The sequence below is a fragment of the Colossoma macropomum genome, unplaced genomic scaffold, assembly GCF_904425465.1.
Source record: "Colossoma macropomum unplaced genomic scaffold, Colossoma_macropomum, whole genome shotgun sequence".
Classification (NCBI taxonomy): domain Eukaryota; kingdom Metazoa; phylum Chordata; class Actinopteri; order Characiformes; family Serrasalmidae; genus Colossoma; species Colossoma macropomum.
Window position 1 is genome coordinate 16,737,843 of NW_023494789.1, and position 10,769 is coordinate 16,748,611.

Sequence of the window (10,769 nt, forward strand, 5' to 3'; positions counted from 1 at the left end):
AGAAACACTGCTCGCTACATCAGTAGTGGAATTATAATTTACAGTAATGAATGAACATGTCCCATGGCTCAAGGAATATTCTCATTTACAGTAGAATAAATACTTTGCTATTGCTACTCTCTTGTCATTTACATTCTAACCCTAGACATATGCAGAGAAAGCTAGTGTAAAGCATACAGATTAAGTGTAGGTCCCGTATGTTATGAAAGTTTGTTCAAGACTAGTCGTGTTTTTGTTTTTTTTTTTTGTTTTTTTTATCGAACTCTTATTTTTCTTTTTTATTTCTCTAAATTATTACGTTTTGAAATGGGCAGAGTAAAAGCTATTTTCATAGCTAAGGTCATGACTTGATCAAGAGTTTGAGGTCAAAGCGTCCCTGATAACGGTCCTTCTCGCTGTAATCAATGTTCTCTCCGTATACTTTGCACTCAATACGCAGCTCCTCATTAAGGGTAACGTTGATGAACTGGACGCCCACCAGAGGCTGGAGGTACTGAGGGTGTAGCAGCTTGCCATAGTAAGGATAGTACTGTAGTGGGAAACCAGTGCCCGCACCATAGTACTTGATTTCTCCGATTTTCCCAGCATCTTCTTCTTTCTGCACAGGGGAGAAAAATGGTATTAGTGCCAGAATACAGATTTACATTATTGGTTAATCTCAACATTCAAACATTAACATAAATGTAAAAATCACAGACTGAGAATTAAATGGCTGGTTGACTAGGAAAATGTCTGTTGTATACCAGAATGCAGGGTTTGTACCTTGTTGGTGCAGTAGATAGGAATCAGATTGGGATGTAAAGATCCTTGGGCAGCCGTAGGGAGAGATGCATTGGATGTTGGAGGCTGAGGAAGAAAGAAGATAAAGTGAGCTCAGTGAGACCAAATACCTCACCTAAATCCATTAGACAGGGATGTACATGCATACATGTATGCAAATTATCTTCACAACAGATAATATTCAAATCATGTCACTGACTCAAGTGGAAACATTTCTTGTCTAATTTGTCAGAATTTGATAAATAATTTTAACTTTCTGTACGGTACATGCTTGGTAATGGGTAAAACAACTTGGTTAACATAGTTGTGTCATCTTGCATCATGTTAAATATCACATGGATTTTAATGAAAATTGTATTATGCTGTGGTCCGACTACCACATGTGCTACCACCACTGTGCTGTTCCATGTGTTAATCGTGAAGTTGCTCAATATTGGTATGAGTTAAAATGACATCCTCTAGGTAAAAACGACCTCTAACTGTAAAACTCACCCTCGGCCTGAAGTTGACAATTCTGTTGAGCTTTACGATAAGACAAGGTTTGCCGTCCTTAAAGCCAAACGTGCTGTCTTCCGTGCCTGAACAGGCACCCAGCCAGGATCTCTTGAAACGGCAGGCCTTCCTAACACCCATGTCACTCTCCAGATCTCCACGGTTCTTGTATCCATCAGGAGTTTCTAAATGCAGAACAAAACAAAGCAGGTCAGTTCAAATATTCAAGTCCCTAACACAGCAGTGAGCATCAGCAAGCTATGTGGAAATACAAGTGAAGATGACGGCATGGGAAAAATTCATTGGTCACATTTCAACTTCCTTCCTATGAACATGTTAGAATAAACCAGAGATGCATTATATCCATGGGATATACAGTCATGGTGTCATCCCACTGGTGCAATTTAATATATTCTATGAAGACTGTTTACACATAAGAAACATTTTGCTTTAAGGGTTAACTGTGATGTCACTTATTTTTAGCTATGCTCTTTTCAGAGCTCTTTAGCGAACTCCAACTGTACATCATCACTGTCCAAAGAAAAACAAGTATCATGATAACTGGTAATAAATAGTCATTTTTCAGAAGGGCAACATTGTTCTTTATTTTTAATGTAAGATAATGTAAAGGGTTTTTATTCCAGTTTATTCCAATTCTGTAGTATTGCTATAAAAAAAGTTGTTTTTGTACTGTATTGGTACAGCAACAATATGCAACATTTTGTTACAACTAGCACATCTAGTACTTTAGTTAGCCTTCAGTAGAATTATATTGTGGAAATTCTGCATACCAAGACAGTCTTCATATTTCGTAATATCAGTCTGCTTTTCTTCGTTGTATGGCTCCAGCAGTTCCTTTATGGTTTTTACATAGGCTCTGTAAGAGTCCTCATCCGACAGGCTGAAAGAGATCTCTGCCTTGTCTGAGCGTGGTGTGTGTGATAGGCCTGAGGAGAGAGAAGTAAAGATGAGCTGTAGTTCTTTAGAACCCAGAATGGACATTATGATCTGACAGACCAGCTTTCATAAAAAAATATATAAATAAAAATTTGTACTGAACTAAGACAATGTTGGTTCAAAAGAAAGAACGTGGCAAAGGTTGAACCACTGAATAATTTCTGCATTTCTACATATTTCTTTTCGCCATTTACGTTCATAGACATGGGGACAATAGTAATATTGATTTTATATATATCTATATATATACATACATACCATACATACATACATGCATACACACACACACTTTGTTTTTACTATTTTGGTATATTAGTGTAGAGATCTCTCCTCTCCATTAGTCAGCAGACAATGGAATACTGCATGGTAACCAAGGCACAGGCAACAAATCCATTCATTGTCATGGAAGTTAGCTATTCAGATGAACCTCATGTTCTCAGCCTGGCAGTAATTTTCCACCCAGCTCAAGCACAAGGCCAAACTGGGGCGTGGCATGAGCAGAGCCTGTAAGGGAGAATGAGTGGGAGGAACCGTTGTATCGTTTCTAAGGTCATGATTCTTCTTAACGGTCTTAGCATGGATGTGCACTTCCCTGCCACTCTGACACACAACTTAAAACATTTGAAAGAAAAAAAAAAGCTTTTTTGGCAAGTATTTTTTTTTACTGCTTGTTAACTTACACAGACTTAGCCACACACTCTCTCAGCCATACCGCCCCCACCCCCACCACCACCCTCACGTGCTTCTCTCACACAATGGAAACTTTTAGGCCCCGAGAGGAGGGTGGGACTTGAGAGCAGTGAGTGTGTCTACCACCTCCTTCCTTTATCATGGCTTCCAATCACAGCGCGCTCTGCTGGGCTCCACTCTGCACCTACTCATGTTCCTTCTTTCACTAAATCTATCTGCACAAGGGTTTCTGCTCTTCAAGAGGGAAACAGCACTGGCAACTGGCTAATGTTCTGAGCCTAAGCCAGCCCTTTATGAATGCTGCTAAATATATGCCAAGGCAGCAGTGTGCACTGTGCAAACATTAATTGGCACAAGACAGTTGAAGCTGGCTGGGCTTATACCTGCCAATAGAGCAATGAGAAACCAAGCAGTGTCTGAACCTCCCCAGAGATTAGGGGAGCAACAGCTTCAAACACAATGCACTGTACTTTTTCTGCTTTCCCTTGGTTTCAAGGTTATTTCATTCTTTTTTATTTTTAATTTAGTTCGTAAAATGGATGTTAAGAAGCTTGATATACCCTGGGCCTGTGTTGTTCCAGTGACCACCTAACAAGCACACAAACACAGTTTAAAGTGAAGTACCATCCCCCCAGCTATAAGAAAAGGCAGCTCTGAGACATCTGATGGCAGTCATCAAGCTGTGAAGAACAGCATTCCCCTCAGAGCTGACAGAGAAAGCCCCACCAATCTGACAGAAGAGTAAAATGACAAAATGGCTGAAAATATCTTTGTCTTTCTCCCACCATTCATAACAGGAAAGCCATGACACGAATATTTAGAGAAAGACTGCAAGGTTTTGTTGCAAATTATGAAACTTTCACAGTAAAAACAAGATGATTCTTTCCTCACTACTACAGCTATGACTAATATACTCTGTCCCATTGATGCTGCTCTTGTCGTTTGTTACAACCACATTACATGCCTGTTTACCAGGGTCGGTAATGCGGTACGTTTTATAACTGTAAATTCACTAGGTAAATAACACATTGATTAAAAGTTAGTAAAAACAGACACTTAGCAAAGCATCCTGTAATATTTAAATTAGTGATACCAATAACAGAGACATATAGTGACAGATCTAACAGATACTAGTTAAAAATACCAACAGTGTGGTAACACTTAATACTTAAATGTGGTATTTTGCATTTTGGTCCCAATAACAAATAGAGAACTCTGAATACTGACATTTGTTGTTAGTTTTTACAGTTTAAAAACTCTGATTAATTACCTGGGGGTGCAACTCTGTCCTGGTACGTGGGCTTGTAGTTGCTAAGGGTCAGCAGCATAGCCTGGATAGTGCCGATGAAAATTCCAGCCAAGCAGCCATAGAAGATAACGTAGAAGATGAAGATTTTAACTGCAGAGAAAGAAGCAGAGTATTAATAATGAGGGAATAAAAACCATATTGAACATTGACAGTCGTATGAGAAACTGTGCAGAGTGGCTACATTTAGCATATTTAACCATTCAAAATGAATTATTTGGCATATCTGTGTGCCCATTACGTAAGTTGTGGACTGGATATTTCATGAAAAAAACATTATGGATTTGTCTTCTTCAGTCATCAAAGCTTAATGATGACAATGAACCTATGAAAAAATCACCAGAACAGTCAACATTCTCCTACTTATTGTATTAAATTAAGTGTACAGTATATAAAAACAAACATTTAAACAATAAGTACTTTAAACCAGAACGTTTTACTCTAGTAGTGTGTGCAGTTAAATACAGTGAAAACATAGTTAAAGCAAGAGGAAAATAAACTCTCAAATCAATGTTAAATGGTGTTTTATTATGTGTCTCATTTTCCCACTCCTATAACAATTAGACAGAAATGAATTTCCAAATGCACAGCTAAGCAAAATCTGCTATGACATGCAACTCTCGTGACCAGAGACTTCCTGGTTTTTCCACATGGAGGAAGTTTGCTTTCCCACAGGGGTTGGGGGGGTAATGTGAAGTTAGCAAGTACAGCAACACAAGTCCAAATTTTTCAGAAATCTCTCACTCTACTGTGATTGTCGGTGACAGAGAGAAGCTCAGTACAGAAACACACCACTAGCTTTCAGAACTCACAGATCACAGCTGAAGTCTCCCTTAATTCCTGTCAGTTACAGGCCTAGACACAGTGTTAAAATGCCACAGTTCCCACCCCAGTGATAACAGAGACAGGTTTAGCTGGTCCCAAAAAAACTGGTGGGTTCATTTTTGGACCTAGCAAAAACAGGTTACAAATCTTCAGGAAACACATTTACAAACATTGTTTGAATACAATAGCTTGCAATGACAATAACTTGAGTAAGGTAATAAGTCAGTTCCCAGGAATGGGCCTATTGTCTAACTGGAAAGGGTGTATAAAGCTCATCTTTCACTCTAGGTAATGAAGATAACATGTATGCAGACTTCTCCAGATAACCTTAAATATGCGTAATATGGCAACAGATAACCAAGATCATACACACATTTAACTGAACCCAAAAACTCATAGCAAAAACTGCAGCAAAACTTTTGCTGCCCCTGGCTAGTAGGAGGTGATAGTTAGGTGTATGCTCAGCCTTTCTCACTTCCCTTCGATTTCAGCCAAAGGCCCTCCCCCGTTACATAATGCGAGAGTGAACAGAGTTGCAAAGCTCTGGCGCATTCTCTTCTCCATAATGTCACAGAAAACACACTTTTCGTCAGTGGCTTCTGAGCAGCAGAAGGAAGATTCCTCCAGATATTACAAACCTGTCAAACATTTAAAGGAAATAGCCTGCACCAGAGTAAAGACAGAACTTTCAAAATGTGTTCAACCAATCCACAAAGCCCCCTGAGTTTAAAATGAGGCTAATAGTCAAATTTCAATCAAATGTTTTCAAGGCTCTGCAACTGTGTTCTAGGACTATTACATTAGACCTATAGCACAAGATGAGTACCTGATGTTGCCTCAGTACAATTATCTCGATTTGTTTTCTCCCAACCCCTAGTTTATTAAATATAGTCACCATATAACAATGCCGATTACATCACTGTTTGACTAGCGGAGCTGCGTGAGGGCTACAAGCGATCGGTATCGACCCATGACTTCCCACATGTGTCACAGCATGACAATAGCCACCATTTTATAGACAACTACGAACTGGGGGAAAAGAACAGCATGTACATTTCTGTCTACTCCACTTGTTGAATGTAGGCTACAGTCTGAAAAGCAATGTAAGAGGTTACAAAGTAGGTTAAGGTGCATCCAAAGCCTTTTCATCCCAGTTTAGTCATGAGTAGCCACTGTCAGACTAGGTTATGTATAACCTCAGACCTTGAACAGAGCGTGTGTGCCCCTACACAGAGTACAGATAGATGTATGTTCAGAAGTGATAAACTATCAGCTGTGGATGGTCTCCCGCCCAAAACAAAGTGCTAAAAGGCAGCACTGTTGGAACTGGAAGCAGGAAGACGAAATGACTGTGTTAAGCCGATAGTTTTGTGTTGTCTGTAAACCCCTGCTGGACGGAAAGCAGTGAGGTACCGATGTGAACCCCAGCAGGCCCGTTCACCTTGACTCACCTTGGGGGGGGTAGTGTATGAATCAAAAGGTTATGGGCTATTGGCCCGTCTGGCTCTTACTACGTAGCAACTGCGCTGTAATTACACACCCGTAATGGTAGCTTAGCCTACGAGGAAACAACAAAGGGAATAATCCAAGAAGTAATACTGTTAATTTTTAGTACCGTAGATTATAGGGTTAATCTGCCTCAACACCATCGCACGGAAATTCAGCTAACGTTACTCTGAAAGCCCACCCTCTGGCACCGAAAGCCTCTGACACAGCCTCTTTTCGACACGATCAAAAATGCCTATTATGTCCTTCACAGCGACCTTTTTTCTTCCTCAACGGACACAAACTCAAACCTCCAGTCTACTTTTACAGGTCTTCGAACAAGGCAGGTGTGTTTGAGAAAGAAAAAGCCGCTTTTTGAACAGCTTTCCATGACCGTAGTTTCACTACGTGCTCGGTTTGTTCAATAACTGACCATTTCACCGGTTTGTTACAGCTCTGTTACACAAAAGAGTCATTAGTTACTTCATATGTTACGATGTAATGCTAAAGTTAGTCAGGAAAAGCCTGCGCTCGGTTTCTCTGGCTCATGTAGGCTAGTTATGGCCACGCTAAAGGAACGACAGGCAGCATGAGGGCAGCGGGTTTTTTCCTCTCTGAAAATGAAAGTCACGAAGCAGCGTGTTGTGAAGTCAGATCAAACAGGTGCTGAGCGTTTCTCTCGTCTGCCAGATAAATCGAGCCGCGCTGTTCTACCCGTCACCACAGACATTTCACACAGCTTTATAGTCCCACAGAATACTCGATGGAGGAGGAAGAAAATGTCGAGCACTTACGCCAACTGCCGCCAGTCCGTCCTAAAAATTCCTTCTTTTCTGAATTCCAGAGAAAGCTCTTCCATCCGCCGTCGCCATCCTTGTTTGTGGGCATTTTCAGTCGTTTAAGTTCCCTTTGAGTTACTTTTGTTTTTTTGGTTTTTTTTTCAGTTTTGGTGAGGTGGTGCCCAGGTACTCACAGCGCCGAGGCTGCTGTCCTCTTTCTTACTTTGTCTGAAAGGACAGTCGTACCCGGCTCGTGAGGCTTGGACCCGCCCGATATATCCTTTCTACGCCACCTGACTCCGCCTCCTTCTCTCCGTCGCGCTCTCTCTCTTTTTTTTAAGTTACCTACGAGAAGAGGAGGGCCGAGTCTGGCCAATCAGAGACGCGCTCACCATCTGCGTAACGAAGTTCGTACAAGGGTTCGAGCCCGGGCGCGCGCGTGGAGCCAGTGCAGGCCGCGCGCCTTTAACGGGCCCTGCAAATAAGAGAGGTGTATTTTTGTAATGGCTGTATGATTCGAACCCTACCATTTGCAACCGTCGCGTTCTGTGTGAAGTTCCTTTAAACGTCACGTTCTGTGTTCAGTGTGACATTAATGTCATGTTTTAAAAGCTCTTAGAGCTCTTTTCATTTTAAGTTCTGGTTTCCTTTAACCGTCACTGCAAGAGTTTTTGTTTTGCCAAAGGAAATAAGTTTGAACGGTGGTTACTATCTGATGAAACTTTATTAACTAAAACGTTATAAAATGTATAGAAACTGAGAGTGAATACTGTGGGTATACAGGCTGTAGTATTCATTCAACCCGTTATTACATTTTTATTGCATACAAACACAAAACAAAAACAAAAATTAAAGGCTAATGTTCATAATGTGTTTTCATATCTGTATCTCCCAGGATTGTATCCAGTAACCAGGACTAAATGTGAAGGATGTTAGAACACAGTGAACACGTTTTCTGTGGTTCCATTCCACCGTTCCATTTTTAGAACGTCTAAGCTATTCGCCAAAAGGAGATGAATGCGGCACAGTGGCAAAAGAACCGTTGCTTTAGTTACTTCAAAATTCGATAGTAGATTAGTTTTCCTAGACTGTCTTTCATTCGCCCAGATGGCGCTGTTGCGCAAAAGGACTTTTTTTAAGCCATTGGAACATCTGGATTCCAGCGGTGTTACAGATATTTCACCACCCCTCTTTCTTTTAAAAATCTTGGTACTTTATGTGCTTGTCTGAGCTTTGCGCAGAACATGCTGCTGCAATGTTCTTGGCATGCTGTTCCCACAGTGATCTCCGCTGCACTCAAGGTCAGTAGTGGGAGGGATGAGGCACCTGTAGTGAGTGGAACTACCCACTTTACGTCTGCATAGATAATCTGCACCTTCATTAGAATAAAGGTCATACAGGTCACTGCGATTAGGAGGCTTTTCACATTAAAGAAAAGAAATCGTATTGAAAAAGTGCATATGTAATGACCAAAGTAACTGGTAAACAATGCAAAATGACCAATTTAATATATTTTATGATTTTGTTTAGCTCTCTATATTCAGTGTACATGTGATTTAGATAATTTAATATTTTTTTAAGCTGAGAGTTTAAGAGTTTTGACCTATAATATAAACCTACTGTCATTTTATGGCCCTTATAAACAAGGCTCACCTAGAGAAGTCCACTTCATTTGCAGAGCTCGTATAGATAAAAGCACTACTCGTTCTTCTTTAGAAAGGTCTGCTCCTCTGCTCTGGCTTGGACAGCCCATAAATCATCAACATGGCAGAAAGTGGGTGCGATTTGATGTGGCTGATTCACGCTACACAGTATGTTATCTTTCCAAGATGCCCCAAAACATCACCTCATATCAGTGCCTTATTACCATTTTTATTTTACTATAAAAGAGGGCAAAAAAAGCCAAAAATTAAAATAAAAAAATGACTGAAAGGGCACTGATTAAAGTGGAATAGGATACTCTGGGATGCTACTAAACAGCTACTCTAGAACTGACATCACTTTTTTCTGTATTTTTCTTTCCAGAAGGAAAACTATTTATTTCAAATAAGTATTAACGGAAACGTGCAGAACTAAATCAAAATATATTCACTCTGGGCCTCCATAGGACCTTTTAGGACACATGTCATTTTGCCCTTACCCGTACACTATAACCTGTACACAAATAACCTCTGCTGCCAGTACAAGAACAGATACACCTTGAAATATGCTGATGATACCGGGATTTTGACTCATGTCAATGACTCCAACTGTTGTCAGTCTACGGTGTGGAAAAGTCTTTCTCCTACTGATGTCCAAGAGCCAAGGATGCGGCTGCTGGCTTCAGGTGAAATTCACAACACTTGCCAGCCATTATTAAAGGTCAGCTGATAGAGATGGTAGGAAGCTGGATCTGTCTTTGACAAGCAGCTGTGTTTACGTCTAAACACTGAGGTGTGGAAAAAGGTCAGCAAGAGTGTTTGTTTTGCCAAAGGAAATTCACAAGTTTTAATGTTGATTACACCCTGATGATGCTTCCAAATATTTAAATATCTGGGAAACAAATATATATATATATGTATACATACATATATATATATATATATATATATATATATATATATATACATACATATATATATATACTTATATATACATGTTTTGATTCAAAGACTTATGTCTGTATGCTTGAAATTTATATATGTATATATATATATATATATATATATATATAGAGAGAGAGAGAGAGAGAGATAGATAGATAGATAGATAGATAGATAGATAGATAGATAGAATGTTTGTATTGCCTATTTTAAGGAATTATTTTTCATTACATTATACTGCATGCTAGCTCAAAATGAAAACAGCCAGTTTTTATAATAATTATTTAGAAATGAGTTACAGCAAGAAATGACTAATATCTTTATATCGTCACAAGAACTGCACTGTATATAGGCACACATTCCATTTTTTAGCTGTGCCTACAGGGTCTAAGAAGGTATTCTTCAAATGCCTTTTCCAGTTGATGCACATATACCATTTGAATACCCCTTAAACTGAAGACTTTAGTTACTATGATAATTTATTCAGTAACTACTATGAAACCAATCAATGAGTTATGTAGTTTTGAGAATGAGGAATTGTGGTGCCCTATATGGGCCTTCATGATGGACTAGTTTAGCAGATACAAAGTTAACCAGTTAGCAAAACAAATTCTAGCACATGTCAAAGGCCTGACAGACTGCTCACGTTGACTGGTCAAAGATAAGAAGCCAGAGCCTCTGTGTTTACACAGATCAGGGGCCTGGCATCTCTGTGTCGAGGTGCCGCATACCATTATAGGTTGTGGATTGAATCCGGCATGTAGTCGGATTGCCGGAGTCCAGTTCATCAACAATGCCATACCTGTGCAATGGGGTGGAAAGATGACATCTTCCTGGGCAGAGAACTCTGGACAAGTCTGTGGTTCCCACCCC

General features: G+C 39.9%; 1 protein-coding gene across 1 annotated transcript; it reads right to left on the reverse strand.

Moving 5' to 3' along the window:
• Positions 1–172: 172 nt before the first annotated feature.
• atp1b1a (ATPase Na+/K+ transporting subunit beta 1a) lies at positions 173–7,606 on the reverse strand. The gene is made up of 6 exons (XM_036570323.1): positions 7,330–7,606; positions 4,190–4,318; positions 2,064–2,219; positions 1,273–1,457; positions 763–846; positions 173–598 (listed from the first exon to the last, which is right to left on the reverse strand). The coding sequence occupies exons 1-6, from the start codon at positions 7,421–7,423 to the stop codon at positions 341–343; spliced, it is 906 nt and encodes a 301-aa protein (XP_036426216.1). The 5' UTR covers positions 7,424–7,606; the 3' UTR covers positions 173–340.
• Between the last annotated feature and the right edge of the window lie 3,163 nt (positions 7,607–10,769).